At 36.9% G+C, this 27,778-nt stretch overlaps 1 protein-coding gene across 4 annotated transcripts in view; it reads left to right on the top strand.

The window, feature by feature from the left end:
• The window catches only part of Pan3 (poly(A) specific ribonuclease subunit PAN3), a 135,624-nt gene that overhangs the window by 39,435 nt on the left and 68,411 nt on the right, over positions 1 to 27,778 (top strand). For all 4 annotated transcript variants that reach the window (XM_090342335.1, XM_090342334.1, XM_090342333.1 and 1 more), the window contains one exon: positions 17,668 to 17,815. In XM_090342335.1, the coding sequence (XP_090198461.1) occupies positions 17,668 to 17,815 (148 nt within the window). The remainder of the gene's footprint in view (positions 1 to 17,667; positions 17,816 to 27,778) is intronic.

Here is a 27,778-nt window from a genome sequence, read left to right as displayed (position 1 = left end):
GCTGTTTATTATTCTTTATTCTAAAGGTTGTCTTTTTCTCTTTTCTTGTTTGTTTTCATTAATTTTTCCCTTAAAGTATTCTTTGCTCTGATGATTCTCCTACTTACCCATTTCACTTAGCTGGAACTAGAGGTGTGAGATTGGATCTTACCCTCTAACCTGCCTGAACTTGCTTTGAACTGAGGTCCTCCTGATTGCTGCCTAATACAGTAGCTGGAATTATAGGCATGAGCCACCGTGCTCATGCTTTCTAGTTCTATTTTTTCGAGTAATGTGTAATTTTGTGGTAATTTAAACTCTTCAATACATTTTTTTTAAAAGTGGATCATGCTTTTTATTTTTATTTTATTTTATTATTTTTGCCAGTCCTTGGGCACTGTCATGGAGCCTCTCTGTGCTCAAGCCTAGTGCTCTACCACTTGAGCCACAGTGCCACTTCTGGCCTTTTCTGTGTGGTACCAAGGACTTGAACCCAGGGCTTCATGTATGCTACTCAAGCACACTACCAAGCTCTTTTTTTTCCTTGTAAAATATTTTGTGTGTGCTAGGAGTGTGGCCTAGTGGTAAAGTACACAGAAGCTGGAAGTGGTACTATGTCTCAAGTGGTAGAGCAGTAGCTTTAAAAAGCCCAAGGACATGGCCAGGTAGTCGTTGATTCTGTGCAATCTTCTTAGCATGATGGTCTTAATTTTCTCCATGTGTGTGCTTGTGTTCTGGTCCTTGGGCTGAAACTCAGGGCCTATGCACTGCCCTTGAGGTTTTTTGCTCAAGGTTAGCACTACTACTTTGTGCTACAGCCACACTGTAGACTTTTTGTTTGTTAATTTGAGGTAGGAGTCTCATAGACTTCTTGACTGTACTGGGTTGGAACTATGATAGATCTGTTGTTTCTGAGTAGCTGAGGTTATGGGTGGCAGCCAACAGTGCTTAATTATTTCTTAATATGGTTGTTCAGTGACCAAGCTTTTCTGTTTTACATTCTTCTTATATCAGTCCCCACAGTAAGTAGATCAGTTGAGTCATGACATCAGCAACCTTTGTGCAGATTCCCTATGATCTTTTCTTTAGTTTTTACTTCCATCTGCCCTATACATCTATATGTGAATTCAGGAGTTCTGCTTAGTTCTAGGATTACACAATTCTAATGCTGTTACTTGTGGTTGAAATACTTCGTTACTACTCTAGAATTGTAAGGATTCCAATTTTTAAGCACATGATGGATACTAATTCTTCCAATTTCACCTGTTTCACCTTTTCTCCTAAAATTGATCTTTGTTCACATTTATTTGGAATTTGGTCTGTAGTTACATTTATGTGTGTGTAGCACCTTGATAGTTTATGTAGGGCCAGTGGCATTTGATATGTTTTAGGGGCTTGTGGGTGTTTTTTTTTGTTGTTGTTTTGTTTTTGCCAGTCCTAGGGGCTTTAACTCAGGGCTTTCTCAAGTCTCTACCACTTGAGCCACAGCACCACTTTAGTTCCAAGGAATCAGACCCAGGCAGGGTTTCAGGCATGCTAGGCAAGCACTCTACCAATAGGCCACACTTCCAGCTCTAGACAGGGCTTAATGTTTGCTTTCCTGTAAGAATAAGATAACAGTGTGCATGAAAGGATTAAAGAAATGCATGATTAGCAACCTACTCAAGAGTATGACAAGTTAAGATGTGCCTCGTGGTAATGTTACATGAACTAAAATCAACTTCATTTTGTTTTACAGATCTTAAAATAGTGCAGGTTTGGGTAATAAATTAAGTGTTATTGTTACTTTAATACATCCAGCAGAATATTCTAAGTGAATGAGAACTTTCAGATCATTGGACATGTTATGGGACTGACTCCATTGTCCATTTGCCAATTTCTTTTAATATGATTTTATTATTATTGTAAAGGTGATGTACAGAGGGGTTACAGTTAGTATGAGTCAGCCAATGAATATATTTCAGTGCCACACCTGGTTCTCTTCCCATCCCCGCCCACAAGTTATGTAGTTCATTTTCAGCATAGTGGCTGGTAGTACTATTGCTACTTTGTTCACCCTTTATCCCTCCATTTCTGTGTTCCCCCAAGGGGAAGACAAACAAGATAAAAAGAAAAAAAAAACAACGAAAGAAAGACCTCTTCTTTCCATTTCTGGAGTTTAGTTATATAAATATTTCCATGTGATGCGAGGCACATAAGCATTGTCTTTGTATTTCTTCCTTTGTATCCTTCCTGTGGGCTGGGAAGGTAGCTTAGGGGTAGAGTGCTTGCCCAGCATACATGAAGCCCATGGTTTGATTCTTTACCACTATATAAACAGAAAAGGCCAGTAGTGGCTTTGTGCCTCAAGTGGTAGAGTTCTAGCCTTGAGCAAAAGACGCTCAGGGACAGTGCCCAGTCCCTGTGTTTAAGCCCCAGGTTTGGCAAAAAGAAAATAGAATATCCTCCTTTGTCTTACTGTGTGTGAATGTCTAGAGACCTGTAGTTTATCATGTCTTGGTAGTTTAGATCTGTCTTCTGCAGATGAGAGAACACATGTGCCATTTGTGTCTTTGAGCTTAGCTTAATACAGTTCTAGGTCCATTCATTTCCCTGTAAGATGACATACTGTTTTTCTAATGATTATATAAAATTTCATTGTGAATGGGTACCACATTTTTTTTTTTTTTATCTACTCATCTGTTAAGGTCGGGGCTGTTTCCATACATGGCTATTGTGACTAGTGCAAAAGTGAACATGGATGTACAAATATCTTTATGGTATTCTGGTTTGTGATTCTGGGTAGATGCTTAGGATTGGTATGACTTGGTCACAGGGAAGATTCATGTTTTAGTGTTTTGAGGAATCTTCAGATGTGATGTCCGTAGTGGCTTTACTAGTTTACATTCCCACCAACAGTGCAGTAGGGTTCCTTTATCCCCACATCTGCACCAGCATTTGGTTTTTGAATTCATTATATTGGCCAATTGAACTAGGGTGAGATGGAATCTTATAGTTGTTTTGATTTGCATTTCCTAATTTATGGCCACGGGTAATGACCATTTCCTCTTAAGTTTCTTTGCTATTCTTACCTCTTCTTCTGAGAAGTCTCTCCTTAGTTTCCTTGTCCATTAGTGATTGGTTTATTAGCTTTAGGGATAGTAATTCTTGAGCTCCTTGTATATTCTGGATATTAGGCCTTTGTCTGGTGTATTCTAGATGATCTCCCAGCTTATCAGCTGTCTTTCTAGTTTAATAACTTTCCTTTGCTGTCAGATGTTTTTCATTCACACATATCAGAACATACTCATTCATAAAATAATTTGCCCATTCACTAGCTTTGTTATTGATGTTATTCATTTCTGAGCTTAATTCCTGGGACTGAGAGAGTAGTGTAGTGGTACAGTGCTCGCATCGATTCCATGAAGCTCTGGGTTTTATTTCTTGTTATCATATACACAGAAAAAGCTACAAGTGGTGATGTGGCTCAAGTGGTAGAGCCCTAGCCTTGAGAAAGCACAAGGACAGTGCTCATGCCCTGAGTTCAAGCACCGGAACTGACAGAAAAATTTATTCTTCTGACCTACCACATAATTCATCTTCTAAAAACTTGTTTGTACTACTTCAAGTTGTTTCTTCTTGTTACTGACTTAAAATTTGGATCTCTCTCGTGTGTTTTCCTATTTCTGGTCTTAGCTCTCAAATCACTACCTTGTTATCTGTTCTTAATTCTCACCTTCGTTGTTTCTCATCTTTGTTGTCTTTTCATTTATTTTTGTAGACCTATTGAACTACGTGCAGTCCCTTTCAAGTACCATGACAGATACAAGACTTTCCTGGCTTCTCTCTTGGGCATTCTCTTTGAACATGCATTTTATGATGATACATATCCCCAGCCCTTTTTTGTCTTTACTTAGGAAAATTGATCATTGTCTTTATTTTTTTGTGGTACCCAAGTTTGATTTCACAGCTTCATTCTTTTTTTTTTTTTTTTTTTTTTTTTTTTTTTTTTTTTTTGCCAGTCCTGAGCTTGAGCTCAGGGCCTGAGCACTGTCCTTGGACTTTCTCAAGGCTAGAGCTCTACCACTTGAGCCTCAGCACCACTTCTGGCTTTTTTCTATGTATGTGGTACCGCAGAATCGAACCCGGGTCTTCATGCATGCTAGGCAGGCACTTTAACCACTAGGCCAAACTCCCGGCCCTACAGCTTCATTCTTGCTATGCAAGTACTGTATTGCTCCCTGACCTGCAAACTTGTCACTTTAATATTCAACTTATGTATTTGTACTTGAGCAGTAACAGCATTGTCCTACTTAGGTCCCACTTTTTTCCTAGTGCTTACTGTATTGTTCTAATTAGTTATATAACTTTCCATGTAGACTAATAGTATGTAATACATTGTAGGTAATGTTGCTTAGGCTCATATTGTTTTGATATTGTGGAATTGAATTCAGGGTACATTGTACACCTGTGAAAAGCTATCACGTGAACTTAATGAACATTGTGTGTGTGTGTGTGTATATCTTACACAATACCTCATACAGTGGTTGCTCGCGCGTGTGCGCTCTCTCTCTCTCTCTCTCTCTCTCTCTCTCTCTCATTACTGTAAAGATGATATACAGAGGGGTTATAGTTAAATAAGTCAGGTAGGAGTACATTTCCTTTTGGACGATGTCACCTCTTCTTTCTCTCCTAGTTTTCTCTCTCATCCCCATTCACAAGTTGTATTGCTCATTTTAAACACTGCTCTGTTTGTTTACTGTTTATCTCTCTATTTCTGTGACCCACCTTACCCTCCCAAAGAGCTATAAATGAACAACTAAGACAAGGGGGAAAAAACAGCAACAAAGAAAAAAAACTTCGTTACCATTAGGATCCTAAGGTTATTTTATTTCAGTGAATTTTATATGATCAATTACACATAGGCATTGCGCCTTTGAGATTTCTCCCTTGGTCGTACTGTGTGTCAGTGTCTAGAGCAGTGCTTTTAAAGAGAAAAAGAGGTGGAATAACATCCAATGACTCAATATACTAGTAATTGGAAGGTCTAGAGAGGCAAGCGGTTGTTTAAAAAAAATGCTTGTAGCTGGGCGTGATAGCTCATGCCTATAATCTTAGCTACTCAGGAGTCTGAGATCTGAGGATCATGGTTCAAAGCCAGTTTGGGCACTAAAGACCATGAGACTTTTATCTCCAATGAACCACTGTAAAACCAGAAGTGGTGCTGTGGCTTTAGGTATAGGTTGAGAGCCTTGAGCTGAAATGCTCAGGAACAACACCCAGACCCAGAGTGCAAGCCCCATGACTGACGACCCCCCCCAAAAAAGGACAAACTTGAGAAATAATGGACAAGTATTTTCCAAATGTGAGGTAAACTGTAAGCTCATACATCAAAGGAGTCATATGAACCTCAAACTCAAGAAACATGAAAAAAGTTAAACCTAGCCACATCAAAGAAACAGTCTTAGAGAAAAGACAACCATTTTTCAGGAGCCAAAGAAATATTGTAAACCAGAAGATACTGAAGCAGTATCTTTTTTTAAAATTTAAATAATTTATTAACATTGATTTTTACATCATATTTTATATGATATGTTTAACAAACAAGTATTCAAGAAGGGAATCTGTATACAGTCACTGGTACTTAGATTTTAGAACATAATTAAAATTAGGCTGAGGGTTTGTATGTCATAGATACATATTAATCTGTATTGAAGCAGTATCTTTAAAATATAGGAAGAGGCAAAGATCAGCCTAAAATTCTGTATTTTGAAAAATTTAGAAATGTCAAATGAGTACCTAAAAAAGATGGTGAAATTCAAATTGAGTATATAGTTATTGTAGGTAGCATTGTTAATTTTGGGGTTATGTAAGCTGTAAGCATTATGTTGGTGAAAGGTTCTATTTATTGTGAATCATAAATTTATTATACATTTACTTTGTGAATAGCAAAGTAGCTGGGGATATAGTTCAGTGTTTTCCCAAGGCCCTCAGTTCATTACCTAGTACTGCAGAACGAAAGGAGGAAACGAGAAAATGAAGTAAATGCTTTGAGACATTTAAAATCTGACAGTGAGACAGACCTGGTCGCGTACTTCTTCTATAATTACAACACTAATTTCAAGGCCAGTCCGGGCTGCATGTATAGACTCTGCTGGAAAGAATTCATTACCAACAGATCTATTTCAATACATACCAAAAGAAGACTTACTAGACAGAATGAAATAATTCCATATGGAAATCCGGATCATCATCATAAACTGTGAGTAAATACAAAAATCTTATTTAAGATTAAAAGGTAATTTTTGAGACCCAGAGTAGTGACAGTGAATTTAATTATTTATAAACATGTAAATAGAACAAGAACATAATGTCTGAGAGGAGAAATGTAAGTACAATTGGTGACCTCCGACTGTATCTGAGATAGTAATGATAATTAGATGGTGATAAGTATTATGGATTGAATTATGCCCATCCTCTATTCATATATGTTGAAACCCTAAACCCTAATGTGTCTATTAGGACAAGAAATCTTAAATTAGTTACGGTTTAATTGTGGTTAAATCATAAGGATGGAACCTTAATCTAGTATGACTATTGGCCTTATAAAACAAGAAAGAGATACTATGTATGATTTGAACACACAGAGAAAGGCTATGGGAAGATATAGTTGGAAGGTAGCTGTTTAGAAAACCCAAGGCCAGCAGACTGGGGAAAAAACATTTTGATTTAGGGTTCCTGCCTTACAAGAAAATACATATCTTTATACAGTTTCTGATGTCTTGATATGGCATTCCTAGAAAATGTTAATACAATTGGTGACAGGCTAAAGATGTGTACTTGAAACCTAAGGCAACCACTACAATAATAGATTTTTAGCTAACATAACATTGAAGAGAGAGGATAGAAGAAAATCTTAAGGGGCCAGAAGGGTAGCCCAGTGGGCCAAGAGGGTAGCCTCGTGGTAGAGTGCTTACCTAGCATGCATGAAGCCCTGAGTTTGGTTCCCCAGAATCACAACACAAAGCTGGAAATGGTACTGTGGCTCAAGTGGCAGAGCGTGCTAGCCTTGAGCAAAACGTGTCCAAGGACATTGCCCAGGCCCTGAGTTCAAGCTCCAGGATGGGAAAAATAAAAAAAGGAAATCTTAAAAGTAGTCAGTGAATTCCAGAGAAGAAAAGGATTGAATGCAGAGAGGAATAAAAAAGGGCAGAGAGGAATAAAAAAGGACATCAATGGGCCAGGAGTTTGGCCTAGTGGTAGAGCGCTTGCCTAGCATGCACGAATACCCAGGTTCGATTCCTCAGTACCACATACATAGAAAAAAGCTGGAAGTGGTGCTGAGGCTCAAGTGGTAGAGCTCTAGCCTTGAGAAAGTCCAAGGACAATGCTCAGGCCCTGAGCCCCAGCCGAAGACTGGCAAAAAAAAAAGACATCAAGTGAAACAATCACATTATCAATGACATTAAGTTGCCTGAACATCAAAATAAGTTACTTTCAGGTTGAATTATAATCATAATAGTCTTGCCAAGTGTATGTAGCTCATTCCGATAATCTTCGCTGCTGACATCTGAAAATTGAAACTCATCCCTGGGTAGACAAATCTTTTGAGATTTATTTTTAATTAAATCAGCAGGAAAAAAAACCCAGAAGTGGAGTCACTGCTCAGGTGGTAGAATTTGGAGTGGAGGAAGGAGAGGGGCTCAAGTTCAACCACATAAAACAAATCCTAATGCAAGACTCAGTTAATATGCTGCTAACAAGAAACTTTAAACACAACAAAAAATTTTAAAGTTAAGCCATACTACTTAAAAAAATGCCAGAACTGTATATTATTTGAAACTAGACTTAAATGTAGAAACTGAGTTTATGGAGAGTCATTTGAAATAGAGGTTTGGGACAGGAGTGACAGGAATACCGTAAGTTTGAGCTGTTTTTTTTTTTTTTTAAACAAATTAAACTCAAAATTAAAAAAGGAAAATAGAGTTATCAGGGAGATTTATTGTTAAGTGTTTATGCAGCTAATAGTTGTGTGTGTGTGTTTTCCTGGAGCTTGAACTCAGTGCCTATGTGCTGTTCCTGAGCTGCTTTGTGCTCTACCACATTAGCTGCAGCACTACTTCTGGTCTTTTCAGAGTAGTTAATTAGAAATAGGAGTATCAGGAACTTTCCTGCTCAAGCTGACTTTGAACCATAATCTTAGATCTCAACCTGAGTAGTTAGGATTACAGGCATGAGCCATAGATGTATCTACTTGAGACAGCCTGCTAGGAATATAAGGAGAAATAGGCAACATTTTGGAATGCATGCCCCCACCCCCAGGAATAGAAGGAGACAGTCGGATAGGAAATGGCTAATTTTTAGGATTTATACAAGTTTTCTAAGTGCTGGTGGCTCACACCTATAATCTTGCCTTGTCAGAATGCTGAAATCTGAGGATCACATATTGAAACCAGCCCAGGTAGAAATGTTCATTAGAATCATTTCCCATCAGGAGTGGAGCTGTGGTTCATGTGGTAGAGCACTAGCTTTGAGTGTAAAAGCTAAGGGACAATGCCCAGGCCCTGAGTTTAATTCTTAGTACCAGCAAACCTCCTCCTCCCCAAAAACCTAGTTTGTTATGATTGGCATTTTAGAGAACACTGCCTAGTAATGCATCTTCTCAAGTTGACTTAGAACATACATGAAGACAGACATGTTTTGCTACGTCATGAAAGAAGTCATAATTTAAAAGAATTCATATCATACAGAATTTTTTCTTGTTTTTCTCGGGCGTGGGCTTGAACTCTGGTCCTGGGCACAGTCCCTAAGCTCTTCAGCTCAAGGCCACTTCTGGTTTTCTAGTGGTTAATTGGAGATAAGAGTCTCAGGGTCTTTAGTACCTGGGTTGGCTTTGAAACTTGATCCTCAGGTCTCAGCCTCCTGAGTAGCTAGGATTACAGGCATGAGCCACCATGCCTGGCTTCATACAGAATTCTTATGTTACAGCGTGATCAAACTTACCCACTCAAGCATTCTTTTTTCCTTTTCTTGTAAGACAATCTCAGTAAGCACATTGTTGAAAAAGTATTTTGAACTGAATCAAAACGAAAACATCAAAAGTGTGACATAACTACTAAATCAGAATCATAGACATGTATGGCACCAAATGCCTATTAGACAAAGATTCCAGGGCCAGGAGCCTAGTGATAGAGCACTTGCCTAGGATGCATGAAGCACTGGGTTCAATTCCTCAGGAAAAGCTGGAAGTGGTGCTGTGGCTCATGTGACAGACTATTAGTCTTGAGCAAAAAGTGTCCAAGGACAGTGACCAAACCTCGAGTTCAAGCCCCAGGACTGGCAAACAGAAAAGAAAAATAATCCCAAATCTGAGAGCATTAAGAACTAGAAAACATTTCAGGATGAACTCCCATGAAGCTCACACACACACCCAAAAAATCAGAGCAACAGTAGAAAACCTTAACACTAGAAAAAAAATTAATGAAGTCAACAGGCTGTTCTTCTTTAAGAAGATCTGATATATTTCCAGCCAGACTGATAAGCAGTTTTTGTTTATCTTTTTTCCTCATGTCAGTGTAGAAAGAGGTAACCCCATTAGATTGCCCCATATTAAACAGATTACTAAAGGAATGTTATGAGCAATAAATTACAAGTGATAAAATGGGAAAAGGACTGAAAGCCACCAACTTCCTGGGTGCAGTCAAGTTAATCAGCTCAAACTTTGCTAAAGAAATAGAATTTGTGGGCCAACAGTAGAGTGCTTGCCTAGCATGCACAAAGACCCAGGTTCGATTCCTCAGTACCACATATACAATAGAAAAAGCCAAAAATGGTGCTGTGGCTCAAGTGGTAGTACTCTTGCCTGGAGAAATCCCCCAAGGACAGTGCTCAGGCCCTGAGTTCAAAGTCCAGAACTGGCAAAAAAAAAAAAATGTTTTTTCAAGAGAGAGAATTTGTAATGAAATATCTTCATACAATAAAGTCTTAACTATTGGTAATTTTCACTAACATTTGAGAAATACTTGGAAGAAACAGTACAAACACATCATGAACTTTACCTGAAAAGGAAGAACTTAAGGAAATACTTTCTAGATTGTTCTATATGATTCTGTAAATTGGAACCAATGTTTTCATTACATCGTTGTAGAAATTAAGAAATTTAAAAAAGCCTACATAGAGGTACAAAACTTGAGAAAAAGTTGATGTTGCTTCTTGGTTCATTATTTTAAAAAGTTAGTTAATATATTTCAGTTAGCCAAATAAAATTGGAATAACTAAGTAGATGGAAGTATTCGACAAAATCAAGTATCTGTTCCTAATGAAATGCAATAAAAGAGGAGTACAAGTGAACCTTGTATAATGGTATATAAAAAATAATATAGTCAATATACTCAATACTGGGAAGCTAACTGCAAAAACGAGTTCCAAGTAGACCATTTGGAGGGAATATGAATCTGCTAGCCCCCCTGTTCTGGACTTCTGGCCTTAGAACTAAGAATACATTTCTTTTATGGTAAGCCACCAAGTTTGTGGTGTTTGTTCCAGCAGCCATAGGAAACTGATAGAATATAATACTAATAACCAATCATAAGGTAAAATTTAAAATTATGTTTATTACATTAACATAAAAACGATAAAACTTGAATCTTAGGATCTTGGTTCAAAGCCAGCTCAGAGTAGGAAAGTGTGCGAGACTCTTGTCTCCAGTTAACTACCAAAAATCTGGAAGCTCAAATAGTAAAGTTCTGGGACAATGCCCAGTCCCTAAGTTGTAAGACTGGCATAATAGATTAATAGATAAATTCTTAAGCATCATTGTGACAAAAGGTATGAACATTAAAAATTTTATAAAACATCCTTCAGAAGAATTAAAAATTAAATTTGGGGAGACTCAGTAATTGTTCAGATGTCAGTTGAAGAGATGAAAATTGAAGAGATTTATAAAATAAAGTCTTGGCACAGGCTATTGAGTAGAAACTAGAGACCTCATTTCACTAATTGTATTTTAAAGCCAGACCAATTTAAAAGAAGACAAAAAAGATAAAAGGTTTTTATTACCTGAATTTGTGACATTGACATAAAATAAACTAGTTTGGGTATCCAGAATCTTAACTTACAAGTTAATTTCAGTAAAGAATTTCTCTAGGGCTGGTAGTTTGGCCTAGTGGTTAAAGTGCTTGCCTAGCATGCATGAAGACCCGGGTTCGATTCCTAGGTACCACATATAGAAAAAAGCCGGAAGTGGTGCTGAGGCTCAAGTGGTCGAGCTCTAGCCTTGAGAAAGTCCAAGGACAGTGCTCAGGCCCTGAGCTCAAGCCCAGGACTGGCAAAAAAAAAAAAAAAAAAAGTTAAAAAAAAAAAAAGAATTTCTCTAATCAGTGGAGAGAGGTCTTTTTAGGAAATTGTGTTAAGACCAGTATATGTGCTTAGAAAGAAAAAATGTTCTAAAATAAGATTATAAAGATGAGAAAATGTCTACGGCTTTAACTGGGTAAATGTTTAGATTGATGACCTATTAAAAAGAAAGTGGGCTGATTGAAAGAAAATTGGAAGATAAATCATAACCTGAGAGAAAATATTTGTAAATCATATGACAAAAGAAATTCTGTCTAGAATGGATAGAATTCTCACAATTACACAATAAAGAACAAAAAGCTAAAAATTGCAAAAGTTAACATTTTATCATAGAAGAGATAGAATAGCTAATAAATACATAGCTAATAAATACATAGTCATTGCAGATTTAAACCAGAAGAAGTTGGATATGAGAATGAAGTGATATATCATGTCAGCAATTCAGGGTTTCAGGCAAGCTTGTGGTTGTTACAGGAAAGTAAACAAAACTCAGTACACAATCATATAACCTAGTAAGATATTCAAAATGGAAAAGACCAAATAAAGCATACATTCCTGAGGACAGAGAAACCTGTGTAGCACTTTTGGAAATAATGCAGCAGGGCAACAGGTTTCTTCAAAAAGGTTATGTGTAGGCTGGGTGTTGGTGGTCAACTATAATTCTAGCTACTCAAGAGCCTGAGATTTGAGGGAAACTGGAAGTGAATCTGTAGCTCACAGTGGTTGAACGCTAGTCTCAAGCAGAAAAGCTCAGGAACAGCACCTAGTCCCTAAATTCAAGCACTATGATTGATCCCCCTCCCCCCCCAAAAAAGTTATGTGTACATATATATAACATTTGTAAGCACTACTGTAATTCACTAGTAGATAATTAGCCAGATAATGAAAAATATGTAAATAGGTCCATATATTCTTATGGTAATTTAATTTGTAATAACTCAAAACAGGAAAAATTTGTTAATCTGTAGGATTAACAAGTCTTAGTACTATATGGTAATATTGTTGATTACTGACCAACATCGAAACAGATCAAATATAGATGCAAATGAAATGGATGACTCCGATGCACAGTAAAAGAAATCAGTCTAAAAACTTACATATGCCTGGCGCAGTGGCTCATGCCTGGAATCCTAGCTATCAGGAGGCTGAGATCTAAGGATCACGGTTCAAAGCCAGCTCAGGCACGGAAGACCAGGAGGTTCTTATCTCCAATTAATCACTAGAAAGCAGGAAGTAGAGCTGTAGCTTCAGGGATAGGGAGATAGCTTAGAGCTGAAGAGCTCATTGACAGCGGACAGGCCCAGAGTTCAAGCCCCAGGATTCAAAAAAAAAAAAAAAAAAAACCCAAAACAACAAAACCAAAAAACCATACATATGTGACATATATATATATATCATACATGTATGTATATATATATGTATGTATTTTCTTTTTAGAAAATTCAAATGTACAGTGACTTAAAGGTAATGGAAATTATTTGGAGACATGATGACAAAAAGTGAATGAAGAAGGGCTTTAAAGAGGTTGTGAAAGACTAAGAATGATGATGGATATATTTAGTAATTTATTTGGATAATGTCTTTAGATCTGTATTTAATGAACTATCAAAGCTTACATATGAGCAGTTATTTATTTTTGGCCAGTTATGGAGTTTGAACTCAGGGCCTGAGTACTGTCCTTGGGACTTTCTCAAGGCTAGAGCTCTACCACTTGAACCATAGCACCACTTACAGCTTTTTTCTATGTATGTGATAGCGAGTAATCAAACCTAGATCTTTGTGCATGCTAGGCAAGCACTCTACCAGTAGGCCAAACTCCTGGCCCCATGAACAGTTATTTTATGTCTATTGTATATAAATACAGATGCTAAGAAAAAGGTGCCAGATTCTATTTCATTCAGTTACCTTAGATGATAACTGTGAAGCTATTAAAACTGATTAAAGCAACCTGAGTTCACTTTGAGACACTATATATTATGTAGGGTATTTTGTAGTGTCTTGAGTTTTCAAAACCCCGAATAGTACTGGGGAATTATCAAGTAGTTTCTTGGTCATTCTTCCATCATTGTGAAATAATTTTGTTTTGCTTTTGCTGTGAACCTTTTCCTGTTTTTCTAATTGGAGATATATAATGGATGTCTTATTTTTACCGTACTGCCCTGTTCACTGTTCTGGGCCTTTATTTTATGGATACTTTACTACAGTCTGCTTTTAATAATGTCCACTGGGTATTAAATACTGCATTTTTTGAAAAACATGTTTGTTTAGAGTGATGTGATAGTAGAAAAGTATCCCTTTAATTTAAACATAAGATCAAAACCCAATAGAAAATTACTTTATTTGCAAATAATGTAATTTGTTTATTGACAATTATCACTCGGGCTATGTGATGATCTGGATTAAATGTTATCTCATTTAAGATCTAATCAATGATGAAATAATACTTTGTGCATATGTTGGTACTGGGCTAGAATTCAGAATCTAGCTCTCTATAACATGTTTTTTTTTCATTCAAGGGTCACATTCTACTACTTTCACTTCTAGCTTTTTAAACTAGTTAATTGGAGATAGGAGGCTCTGGGATTTGTTTTGGCAAGAACTTGAATCTTAATCCTCAAATCTCAGTCTCTTTTCAGTCTCTTGAACAGTAAGGATTACAGTTGGGAGATACGGGCAACTGGCCTATAAATATTGTAACACATCAAAGTTGTATGCCTGCTATTTCATTAAGTTTTATTAAAATTGTAAAAACTTACCTATATTTTAACTCATAATATTAAATAATTTTAAATTAATATTTTAAGGATGAATCTTTATATTGTAATCGTTATTTTAAAGAGTTGTGCTGGCCTGGCACAGTTGCTCATGCCTGTAATCCTAGCTACTCAGGAGGCTGAGATCTGAGGATCCAAGTTCAAAGCCAGCTTGGGTTCTACAAAGCTCATGAGACTCTTGTCTCCAGTTAATCACCAGAAGACCAGAAATGGCACTACTGCTCTAGGGGTAGGGTGGTAGCCTTGAGCTAAAGAGCCCAGGCCCAGAGTTAAAGTCCTGACCGACCAAAAAAAATTTTACCATGAAAAGTATTTTGGTTAGAACTAAAGATATTTGAGAACTGATTTGACTTCAGTTAATCTACAGTATTTGTTCATTGTAGAACTCCTTTTTTCCCTACATGTTGTCATTGTTGATACAACCTAAATCCTATATAGGATTGTTTCTCCTTTTATCTTTTTATTTAATTGTAATTTTATTATTGGGGTTATATACAGAGGCGTTTACAGTTACATTGATCAGGTAGTGGGTACATTACTTCTTAAATATTGTTACACCTTCCCATGTATTTTTCCCCACTTTCCCTCTCCTTACCCCTTCCACTCATCTTGTATTTTTCCTTACCTTCACATTTTCAAATACACAAATATATATACAATATATTAGGTGCCAGAGTTAGATACAGTAACAACATGAAATATAAACCTCAACAGGAAAAGAAACAGTTTCACATACTACATTAAGAACAACAATGACAAAGATGAACCTCTTGTTTCCATATCCTGGAGTTCATTTGGCTTAGCCTCATCCTATATGGATATATAATCACATAGCTTTTGAGCTACTATGATCCTTTGTTAGGAGAATTAAGGGTCACAACTCTACCCTTGTGCAAGGAAACTACAAATCCCAACTCCCTTGATTTCCTTTTTTGATAACAACTCCCACACATAAATAACTCCTCAAACCATCCGCTCAAAGGCTTTTTTAGGAAAGGAGGCTGTCTTTTTTTTTTTTTTTTTTTTTTTTGCCAGTCCTGGGCTTGAGCTCAGGGCCTGAGCACTGTCCTTGGACTTTAAGGCTAGAGCTCTACCACTTGAGCCTCAGCACCACTTACGACTTTTTTCTATGTATATGGTACGGAGGAATCGAACCTGGGTCTTCGTGCATGCTAGGCAAGCACTCTACCAGTAGGTCAAACTCCCGGCTCCAAGAAGGCTGTACTTCTAAATTTCAGTTTTTAATTATTCATACAATCTCAGTCCTAAAGCTTGGATTCAAGGCCTGGGCACTGTCCCTGAGCTGTTTTTTTGCTCTAAGCTAGTGCTCTACCACTTGAACTTTATTCAGCTCCACTTCAAGCTTTTTTTATTTTTATTTTTTGCCAGTCATGGGCTTGAGCTCAGGGCCTGAGTAGTGTCCTTGGACTTTCTCAAGGCTAGAGCTCTACCACTTGAGCTTCAGCACCATTTCTGGCTTTTTTCTATATATGTGGTACCAAGAAATAGAACCCAGGTCTTTGTGCATGCTAGGCAAGCACTCTACTACTAGGCCAAACTCCCTGTCAGCCCCTCGACTTCAAGCTTTTTTGTTGGTTAATTGGAGATAAGAATCTCACATCCTTTTCTTCGATCCTCAGATTACACCCTTCTGAGTAGCTAGGATTACAGGTATGAGCCACTAGCACTTGGCTTAAGCCTTTATTTTAAGTTCCAACTCACTGTTGGGCAAGTTTTGGAAATCTGTGGTTGTTTAATGTCTAGAAGTTGCATTAAGTGTGTTAAATAGTTTCATTAATTTTAATAAAATACTGTAATGAATTTGGAAGCTCTTTAAGTTTGTTATGCAGTTCTGTATATGATTTCTTTCCTAAAAGCACAATGAGCTTTTGTCCCATTTTCTTCTTAGAGGCCTGTAAAAATAGGCTTTTAAAATTAAAATAAGTTTAAGCTGGAGAAACTTTCACACTCAGATAATCTGGTTTTTATTAGCAAGACTGTAAAAAATGTTACATGTGGATATTATTTCCTTATCCAATTTTGCTGCTAGAAATTCAGTAGTTCTAAAGTCTCAGGCATTTTTGCTCTTAAGGTATTTGATAGATTTTGTCTTTTGACCTTCATCTCTGAGGATAGGTTTAGGGTTATGCACACCAGATCTGACAAATGTCTTTTCTGCAGCCATTGATTCTTTTGTAACAGGAAGTACTGCATTAGTAAAATGCTGTTGCTTGTTTTGCAAGAGAAATTTCTTGGCCATCCACATAGAGAATATGTCATTCTTTTGGGAAAACTTCAGAATCTGAAAGAGTTAAATTTTGTGATATAAAATGGTTATTTTTTTTTCCTTTTTGAAATATATACTTAGCTCAGCCTGTTATTTCATATCTTTGATGTGTAACTAATAGAGGTTTATTGTCCTTTTGTTATATTTTAGGTAATCATATACTTAGAAATTTCATGTGTAGTCTCTCCCCGCACCCCCACCATCTTGGGGCTTGTACTCAGGGCCTAGACCCTGTCTCTGAGCAAAGCTCAAGGCATTATAGCACTCTTACCATGTGAGCCACAGCCCCACTTCTGACATTTTCTGTGTATGTGCTACTGAGGACTTGAACCCAGGGCTTCATGCATGCTAGGCAAGCACTCTACCACTAAGCCTCATTCCTAGCCCAGAAATTCTATATTTAATTAGTATGTGTGTTATTTTCTCTGGCTCATAATTTTTAATACTATTTTAGTGTTTATAATTAGATTGGCCCATTTTCTTGTTGTCTCTTAGTTCTCCATTTGAATGCTGGTGGTTTAAAATGTCATTTATATCAAATAAAGTTGTGTTGGTGTTGCTTAGTTGGTTATGTTTTTTTAAGCCTCACAAAACAGACACATTTTATGAATTTAATATATTTCATAGTACAGTAATAGGTCTTAAAACCAGAAGTATAATACATGTGACTATATCAATACCATAGTGCCTTTGTGACAAAAAACAACTCTGTGTAGTTTCATATAGGAAAGTATTTTTAGTGTAGAAATAAATATTCATGTGATATTTTGTAGGCATTAAGTTCTCTATTTAATTTTTCTTGTTTCTTAATTGTTCCAATATATTTACTTGTTTTTAAGTGTTTTTCTGGGTGTTTGTTCTATTAGTGAAATACAAGACACTGTATTGTCCAAATGTTTGTGCTTACAAAGAAGGGAGTGATTGATTTTGAAAGAAAGGTACTTTTAACCTTTATCTGGTAGAAGTGGTTTAAAGATACTAAAATCGAAACATGTTTAGTTTTGAGGTAATCTTAATCTCCCATTTCTCTAACATGTTAGGATAGTTTGGACAGATGGTAGATAACAGGGACAAAGTTTACATGGGATGGAGGTTAAAGTTCTACAAATGACAAAAGGTTAAGATTTTCAAATTTGCTTTTACAACTTTAGTTGTAGAAGTCTTGGAAAATCCTCCCATCAAATTATTTTTACTCTGTAAGAAAAGTACTTTAGAATAATACCTAGTGGAGACAAGTGCCTTGGAGGTGGAAGGAAGAAGTGTTTTAACTTGCTATATTTGATTTTTAAATAGACACCAAATCCTACTGCAAGCGAGTTTATTCCTAAAGGAGGATCAACCTCCAGGCTGAGTAACGTGTCCCAGTCAAATATGTCTGCCTTCTCTCAAGTTTTCTCTCACCCATCCATTGGAAGCCCTGCTACTGCTGGATTAGCACCAGGTAAGTTGAGTAACTATTTTGAGTGAGTTCCAAATAGAAATCTGTAAGCATTATTTATTTAATTTGCCAGAACTGAAATTGTGTATTTCAATTACTTTAAAACAAATGTATAATTGAGAATTTTAAAGCAAAATTTAATTATCAAGGAAATTATATGTAAAGATTTTTTAAAGCAAACAAAATGAAACTTAAAGATGTTTGTTTAGTGTTTCCCTAGTTTTAAAAGCATTTGGTGGTTCTCTTTTGGTCTAGTATGAAGGCATACTTAATAGAGGGTATATTAATGTGTATGTGAGATTGAAAGCCTTCCTTTTGTGTTACGTTTTCTTTAAAAGTAGTCTCATGTCATTGCAAGTTTATCTTCTGATGTTTTTAGATGAACTCTAAATACTTTTTTTTGTTGTTTTTGGCCAGTCCTGGGCTTGAGCTCATGGCCTGAGCACTGTCCATGGACTTTTTCAAGGCTAGAGCTCTACCATTTGAGCCTCAGCACCACTTTGGGCTTTTTTCTATGTATGTGATACCGAGGAATTGAACCTGGGTCTTCATACATACTAGGCAAGCACTACCACTAGGCCAAACTCCCAGCCCCTCTAAATATCTTTTAAATGTTGGATTATAGATGCAGTATTAACAATTAAAAATGGGATGAAAACATTTGAAACAGGAAAACCATTCAACATTAGGAATCATTGCAGTAGGAAAATTTACATCCCAGTCTTTCTGATACATCCATAATGGCAGAAGAATTTGATCAAATGCACTTGTACTTTTTTTTGAGGGGGGGATCAGTTGTGGGGCTTGAACTCAGGGCCTAGGTGCTGTCCCTGAGTCTCTTTGTGCTCAAGGCTAATGCTCTACCACTTGGGCCATAACATCCCTTCCTGGTGATGGTTAATTGGAGATAACAGCCTCATAAGGACTTTTCTACCTTGTCTGGCTTTGAACCATAATCCTTAGCTCTCTGCCTCCTGAGTTGCCACCAACCCTCGGCTGTATATTGGAGTTTTGAGCATAGTTCAGGTGACATTTTGAGAGACATCTGGTCCTTCAAAGTCTTCTCTCTCCCTCTTTCTTTCTTTTTTTTTTTTTTTTTTTTTTTTTTTGCAGTCCCAGGCTTTACCTTAGAGGCTGAGCACTGTCCTTGTGCTTTCTCGAGGCTAGAGCTTTATCAGTTAAACCACAGCCTTTTTCTGTGTATGTGGTATTGAGGAATCCAACCCTGGTCTTCGTGCATGCTAGGCAAGCACTCTACCACAAGGCCAAACTTCTGGCCCCAGTCTTTTATCTTAAAAATTCACATAAATTTTGTACCATCTATGATGTACATTTTAATGTAAAAATATTAAAAATGTCTTGGATACTGAACACCATCCATCCCCACTAGTGGATGCCTTGATTTGGAATGCAAGATAGACATATTGAATTCATGTTAAGTGTTGAGTAGGTTATTATCCTACTGCATGCACAGATTTTTTGCAACCTGTACCAGAAAATTATCATTTTGTTTCAGAAAAACGTAGAAAATTAGAAACAATGAAATACTTCTATACTAAAACCAAACCAAGACTTACCTTGATCATTTTAGAGCTAGGCTGCCTCCACAGCTTATTAATGAGCTAAATCTTGGTTTTGTTACTAATACCTAAATCAATAAGAATGATAGAAGATAAAGATTGCAGTATTTGTGTACAGCATCTGTTTTAGCAAGTAAAGTATAATGAATGACCCAGAACTTGAATAACAGCCTTGTGTTGCTAAAAATTTTACCAGTACCTGCTTTCTCTTGTTCTTTCTTGCTATCCCTACTCATCCCCTCCTACCTTAACTCCTTTCACTCGTCTCTTTACTGTGTCTTCTATCGTGTTTTTCTCCTAGATTAAGTTAAAATTAGTAAACTCGCTTGCTCTATCTACTTCCCTAGAGAGCAGTGCCCAAAGGACATAGTTCTAGTATCCTAAAATTTTAATTCTAAATAATGCATACCATGACTTTTCCCCATTTAAATGAGTTCACATTGTTTATAGAAGTATAATCTACAAGGTTGCTATATATCTTACATTTCTTAAAGAGACATTGTCTATATTTACCAGTAATGTTGTGATTTATTATTATGTATCTGTTTTTTTGGAGAAGCACAGTAGTAGGATCCACATTCCAACCATATGACATTGACTTTCTTGAGTTGTATCATACATATTTATAAATGTGTATTTTTACACATTCATATATATACACATATATCTACATGTACATAATGCACACACATACTCATATTCCCCTCTTTTGTGGGACTTAAACTCTGGGTCTAGAAGCAGTCCCTACCTGTTTCATTCAAGGCTAGGGCCATACCACTTTGAGCACAGCTCCACTTCCAGTTTTCACGTTGATAGAGATAAGAATCTCACAGACTTTCTTGCCCAAGCTGGCTTTGGACCATGATCCTTAGATTTCAGCCTCCTGAGTAGCTGGGATTACAGACGTAAGTCACCAGCACTTAGTGAAGTCAATATTTTTATTTACATATTAGATCAGACTTTCAGATTTCACATTTTTCACAAAATGCTGGGGATCATACAAAAACCATGTTGAACATGCCCTCTGGTATTGAGCTAATAAGCCTTTAGTACTCCAGAATACTGGTTTAAAGTAATGGGGCATTAAAAACGCTAGTGGCATTTTTAAATTTTGGAAGCATTTAGTTAAAATATCCATTAGTATTGTGGTATTTAACTTTTGTAAAAGTACTTATTTGTTTATAGGTGTATGTGTCATTGTTGTTAGTTGGGCACAATTTAATGTAGGGTGAAATTGACTGACTTTAAAACTAACATAGCTGAGAAACTGCTTATTCTAAAGTATAACCCTATTAATAATAAAATGGTCATTTTACTTCTGAGTAATGCTGAAAGTAATTGTTTTCTAGAATTATTTGAAATAGGTCAAAATACCATTACCTGAATTCTCCAAATTTTTGTTATTTCAAATGTGTTTTCATGTGACAATCAGCTGAGCTAACATTTTTCTAAAAACACTGAATTGATAATGTTTTTGCATTTATATTTTTCTTCTTGGCTTATGGTTGAATTCAGCAGATTGAACAAAGAATAAGTATGCCTTTCTTTCAGAAAATCATTGCACCCTTCAACATCTTCTATCATTTCTTACCTCTAAATATCTGGGGAAGAGTCTAGGCATTTCCACTTCAGATTATAAATAGTAAAATATAAGATTATATGCTTTACTTATTTCCTTTAGTAATGCTTTAATACTTTTTCTATTATCACTAATATATTGATAATTTTCATGTTTGTTTTTTTTTTCCTTGGGTCGGTCATGGGGCTTGAACTCTGGGGGTGGGCGCTGTCCCTGAGCTCTTCAGCACAAGGATACCACCCTACCTTTTGGAGCCACAGCACCACTTCCTGTTTTCTAGTGGTTAATTGGAGATAAGAGTCTCCAGGACTTTAGTTCCCAGCTGGCTTTAAACCACAATCCTCAGATCTCAGCCTCCTGAGTAGCTAGGATTACAGGTATGAACCACTGCACCCATCTTTTTTGTTGTTTCCTTTCTCTTTTCCTTTTTTTTTCTTTTTTTTCTCTTTTGGTACTGTTCCTAAGGCTGAATTCAGGACCTAAGTGCTGTCTCCCTGAGCTTTTGTGCTTAAAACTAGCATTTTACCACTTGAACCACAGCTCCACTTTTGGCTTTTGGTTTTTGAGATAAGAGTCTTGGTCTTTCCTGCCCAGGTTGGCTTCCCACCTTGATATTCAGATCTCAGCCTTCTGAGTAGCTAGGAGCATCCTAAAAGCTCTTGCCCTTGAAAGTTGCCAAATTGCTATTTTTCTAAGAAAATACAAAAATCATAGCTTTATACTGGTTTCATTTTCTTTATATATGGAAAAATACCTATCTAAACATAGACACATATGTGTATGTATGTACAATGCAGACTTTTTTGTAAAAATATTTTAGCAAAGTTGAGTTAGTCATTAAGTGTTGGCATTTCAAGGAACAAAATCATAATGCCAGGTACAAAGTCCTGAGTGGATCAGCTTTTTTTTTGTGGGTCACAGGGCTTGATCTCTGCCTGGGCGCTGTCCCTGAGCTCTTCAGCTCAAGGCTACCACCCTACCCTTGAGCCAAGCCCCATGTGGTACCGAGGAATTGAACCTGGGTCTTTGTGCATGCTAGGCAAGCATTCTACCACTAGGCCCAACTCCTAGCTTCTTCTTATTTTTTTTTTGGTGGGTCATGAAGCTTGAACTTTGGGCCTGGGCCCTGTCCCTGAGCTCTTCAGTTCAAGGCTACCGACCTACCTTTGAGCCAAGCCCCACTTCCTATTTTCTAGAGGTCAGTTGGAAGTAAGAGTCTCAGGTTCTTTTGTGCCCATTCTGGCTTTGAACCTTGATCCTCAGATCTCAGCCTCCTAAGTAGCTAGGATTACAGACATTAGCCACCATGCCCTGCTTCATAGCTACATTTCTAAGCATAGTACATAGTTACAAGATTATTTAAAGCATGATACCTAATTTGGGCTTCATTGTCTTGAAGAACACTTGTAATTTCATGCATATTTTCTTTTGGTAAATGTATTTATTTTTCTCTGGTTACAACTTTCATTATCCTCTGAGTTATACAGCTTTCCAAAAGTTAAGAACCACTAGTTTATTACCCTTTACAAAATTAACATCTGATTGTGTTATAATAAGAATAGTTTTATAAGTAACTCATACTCTAAAGATATATTTTTCTAATGCCTTTGCTTAGCAAAGATATTTTGAATAAATCTTTAGAAGTGAAATGACTATACTGAGCATGTGTAATGATAGTTAATCTTATAAAAATAACCGTCAGAACAAATTGGTAACTGTTCTTTTGATTCAGGTTTTTTCCTTAATACTTCAATTTGATCATAGATTTAGCCAATGAAGTCTTGAGGACGTTAATCATGCATTAAATTGACAGTAGTAACAGAAGCAGTATATACTTCTGGGTATTATTCAGATTTTATCGTGAGGTGGTTTTGTACATAGTTGGGACTTTGGAATCCAGCTTCTGTGGGTATTTGAGAGCGGCAGAGATACATTTTTGAAATTGAAAATATTACTATTGATTTATAAATGAAGAAAAGAGCCTTTACAAGTATTTATTTGGTAAATGCAGGGAATGTACAGCATTTTGGATCACTAAATATAATTTTTTGCAAATTGTGGTAAATAGATTTAGAAAGAAAAGTATTGTACTAAATTCAGTATTATTAATAATTGTATTTTTCAAATAATTTTATTATGAGGTTTTTGTGTCTGATTGAACTCTGGATCTGAGCCATTCCAGGCAAGTGCCCTACCACTTAATCAGATCCTGTTCTGTTCAGGATTTTAAGTAGTTGTACAAAGGGGTTTTAACTCAAAAAATGTAAGTACAAAGCACCTTGATCTTTGTTACTCCTTCCATGTACTCTCCCAACCTTTCCTATACCCTTAGGTATAGGTTTTGTTATAAAGGATAAGCATAAGGAAACACTTACATTCCCGTATCTGCTTTATGTGATATTGAACAACCATTTGATATATAGTCCGGTAGGCAATAGTGCCATGTTGATGGGTCAGCTGCCTAATACTGTTTTTATTTTTGTCAGTCCTGGGGCTTGAGCTCAGGGCCGAGCACTGTCCTTGGGCTCTTTCCTCAAGGCTAGTGCTCTACCACTCGAGCCATAGCACCACTTCCCTGCTTTTTCTATGTATGTGGTACTGAGGACTCAAACCCGGGTTGTGGTGCATTTTACCACTAGGCCAAATTCCCAGTCCCTAATACTGTTTTTATTTTTATCTTGCCAAAGGAATTGGGGGTTGGATTGGGATGGGAAAGGAGAAATGAATATTCATTTTTGTTCACAGGAACTAGCACATGCTAAGATAGTCATTCTAATACGTTGAGGGTTTTGATAAGATCCTAAGACCCCTTTTAGTTTTAAAATCTATGCTAAAAATAATAAAGCTCTGTGATTCTTTAGCTCTGTGACATTTAATATCATAGAAGGGGATGTATATCTAAATTTTATTGTAGTTGACTATTGCTTATTCATCAAAATAGTAGTCATAGTATTCTAATAGAAGAGAGATGGGGTTCTTGATAAATTATTATCCAGGTTCTGCTTAGTTATCTATACTTAGGAGGATTTTACTAGCAGCCAAGGCAGTATAGTCTGCATTTTAACAGTATGAATGAAAATGAGAGTTATGTATCATGTAGAACTACACTCCATTTTGTGTTCTATCTACTAGTATTAGTGGAATCTGATAAATCCATCAAAATCTTTTTCTCATGAGGCCTTTCAAGTTAATTTTACTCTTTTTGTTTTTGTCCCTAAAACAATTGACCTTCTAAGACTGTAAGAAGAGAGAGTTGGGAAAATATTATTAAAACTAACAAAATGTATAAGTCAAATAAGACCTAAAAACTGGAAGTGTAAGTGAAGTTAAATCCACAGATGTATCTGATTGTATTATTGTGACATTTAATCTAGGATTATACCATTGGCAAAGTTGGAAACTCCCAATAGGGTGAATCTGTGGTTATGCAGAATATCTAAGCTTGCGTTTAAATTTTCACTATGAGTCTTAGGCCCTATATTTATACACCCGAGGCCTCAATACTCTTTTTTTTTTTTGTAGTATTCCCAGTGCCTGGGCACTGTCTCTGAGCCTTTTTGCTCAAGGCTGATGCTCTGCTACTTGAACCTCAAATTCACTTCTGGCTCTTTGGTGGTTAATTGGAGATAAGAGTCTCATGGACTTTGTCCTACCTGGGCTGGCTTCAAACTGTACTCATAGACCTCAGCTTCCTGAGTAACTAGATGTAGCCATCAGCTCCTCACTTGACCTCAGTACTCTTAATCTGTCTCTTTTGTGTTTATTAGGTAGTATAATTGTTGATATGTAGTTTCTAAACGTTATCATGAAGAACATATAACTGCACATTTTCCTTGTAATTCTCTCAACTATCCTACCTCCTTTCATCCTTCCCTTCCTCCTCTCCCTCTCTCTTCCAATCCTGGTGCTTAAACTCGAGCCTGGGCACTGTCTCTGAGATTCTTTTGCTCAAGGCTAATACTCTAGCACTTGAGCCACAACACCACTTTTCTGGCTTTTTCTGTTTATGTTGCACTGAGGAATCAAATCAAGGGCTTCATCATGCTAGGCCAGCATTCTACCACTAGGACACGTTCCTGGCCCTTATTATAATTATTTTTCAAAGCTTACCCTTAAATCAGTTAGGTGTGCAATTCTGTTATGAATATACTCCAATGTTTCAGGCTGAACTGATTTCTCTGAATTATTTGTGCTCCTAATAGTTATAGTTTAGGATTGTCTTAGGTGTCAGTCTAGGTTTCTAAGGTATATTACACATCCAAATTTCTTGTGAAAACGAGAACAGGCCATTACTCCTCATCACAAATGTAGAGATGATTGATGCTAAATAAGTGCTTACTCATTTTATTATTCAAAATTTCATTTTATCCTGGGAAGTAATTTATTTTGCTCCTCTTGATGCTCTCCTACTTAAAACAGATCTCCAGTTCCATGAGAAATAACTTTATAAATTGATGGATATTTTCTAACTGTGGTAGAGTTTAATGCTTCAATAAACCTGTATAAAGAGCTTTTAGAAATTATAAATGTTTGAGCTTTTGTAGATAAATAATAGTGAAATGAGGAAAAAAATGTGCCTGTTTAGAAAGCTTAATAGCATGAAAACTGAGTCATTGTGTGTTGTGAGATACTACAGCATTCTTATAAGCAGTTTTAAAGCATTTGTGTTTGAAATTGCATGTTTTCAGTTTTTGGTAACTACTTTGTTTTTCAGGTATATTCAGCAGTGTCATTCAAAACCTTTCAAGGTTCTGTAGTTTTCTTCATTAAAAGAGGAATTAGTAAAAATAACTATAAAGATGAGGTGCCCCCAGTTTTTGTGAAGAGTATCTTGTCATTGCCCCATTAGTTGAGCTTATCCTAGAAGGGGCTGCTGTGTATGCATACGTGCAGATCCAGATTGTGATGTCCCAGGGAAGGTGGCTGAAGGTAGAGCTAACTGTAGGAATGTAACCAGGGTAGGAATGCCAGCTGGCTATATTCCCGTCCCAGTTGGGAATTTCAGGAAACTGAGGCGAAACGTTTATGGCGCAGAGGGGGATGTGGCTGCTGCAGCTGGCTTGGAAACCTGTCAGGTAAGGCTTAAGTGAGTGACCAGTAGGTAAAGACTACTGGTTGGGAAATCCCTGGTTAATGTGTCTTACAAGAATTGAGAGTTCCTCTTGTGGACTTCTCAGTGTGAATTGCACTGTCTTGATGATCTTATCCCAAACTAAGGGGTAGGGGCTGGATGGGAGTGGGTAGGGTTTCCCTTCAAATTATAGGTACAGACTCAGTGATCTACAACTGCAGCAGAGTTCCTGCGGCTCTTGGACTGCTTTCATTGGATTATGACTCGATGGCTCTTAGAACATGGTACTTGGGGTTTTTTGGGTGTTTTGTTTTGTTTTGTTTTTTTAGAGTCTTCATTTATGTAAGAAGATAATATTAGGTGATTTGAAAGTCTTTTAAATCTAAAATTCCACTGTTTAGTGATACAGGCTTATAGGAGATTGAGAACAGTAAACAAAGACAAATGAACAGAGTTTAGAAACAGCAAAAATGGAAAAAGAGTACAATTATTAAGTTGTATTTTAGAATGGTATTGAATGGCATATGGAGTTTTTGATACACTCTGTGTAGATAGAAAATTCTATGAGTTTGACTTTTTGCTTCATAGGTAGGAGTCCTATTTTTAGTAATACAAGATTAGCCTGGGGTTGAATCAGAGTATTGAAAGGCAGGATTAATAAATGAGGTTTAATAAATACTTGGAAACATTTGTGAATCTTTGCTGAATGTGGAGAATTAGAAGTATAGTGGGCTCACTTTCTTTTGTTTTCTGTTATCTCCAAATCGGATAGGTTGGGAGGTCTAGAAACTACTTCTCTATCTTTTGGCTCACTGCCACCTAGTGCATTATAACTATCCAATGGGGAGATGGTATTTAGTGAACAAATTTACCATATTCTGTGTTAAACCTATACAGTTGGGAACAGTCCTTGACTTTTGGGGGGGGTAAAGTTGGGGGAGGGTGCCAATCCTGGGACTTGAACTTGGGCCCTGGGTGCTGTCCTCTGAGCTTTTGTGCTTAAGGTTAGCATTCTCCCTCTTGAGCCACAATGAGCTCCAGTTCTCCTTGAGATATTTTTGCTTTTTAGCTGGAAGTAAGAGTCTCATAGAATTTCTTCCTCAGGCTGACTTTGGACCACAGTTCTCAGATCTCATACTCCTGAGTAGCTAGGATTACAGGTGTGAGCTACCAGTGCCCAACTAGTCTTCTGTTAGATAATTCTTCAACTATTTTTTCATTCTAAGCTTTGGCTTTTAGATGTACAGTTACATTAGAATAGAGCATGTAGGAAGAGCTGTGATAAGATTATAAATGTAGTCTATTCAAATCTCTAGCATACATACGCTTGTAAATCCTTACAATGAATGCTAGTGAAGGCCTGGATGTGGACTATTAAGATCTTAATTCTGTGTGTGGCGGGGGGGGGGGAGGTGGGGGTGGGGGGTGTGGTAGGGAGCCACTCCACGGCAACCAATCATATCCCCAGCTCTTTTTTGCTTTTGATTTTTTGGGATAGTTCATTGGTTGGTTGTTGGTTTTTCCTTTAAAACAGCTCAAATATCTGGGATGACGGGCATGTACCACCATACCCAGACTGTTGGTTCAGATGGAAATGCACTAACTTTTCCCCTAAGCTAGCCTTGAACAAAAAACTTAAGAGTGGTATTTGTATAAATAGTAAGTGGTAACAGTCCTGTGATTGGGATGAGCAGTGTTTCTTTGATAAAGTTGTATAGATCAACAGGATTGTATTA

Source organism: Megascapheus bottae, chromosome 11 (assembly GCF_031878675.1).
Source record: "Megascapheus bottae isolate mThoBot1 chromosome 11, mThoBot2.hap1, whole genome shotgun sequence".
Taxonomy (NCBI): domain Eukaryota; kingdom Metazoa; phylum Chordata; class Mammalia; order Rodentia; family Geomyidae; genus Megascapheus; species Megascapheus bottae.
The sequence above is the reverse complement of the archived record's forward strand: the minus strand, read 5'-3'. Positions and strand labels throughout refer to the sequence as shown.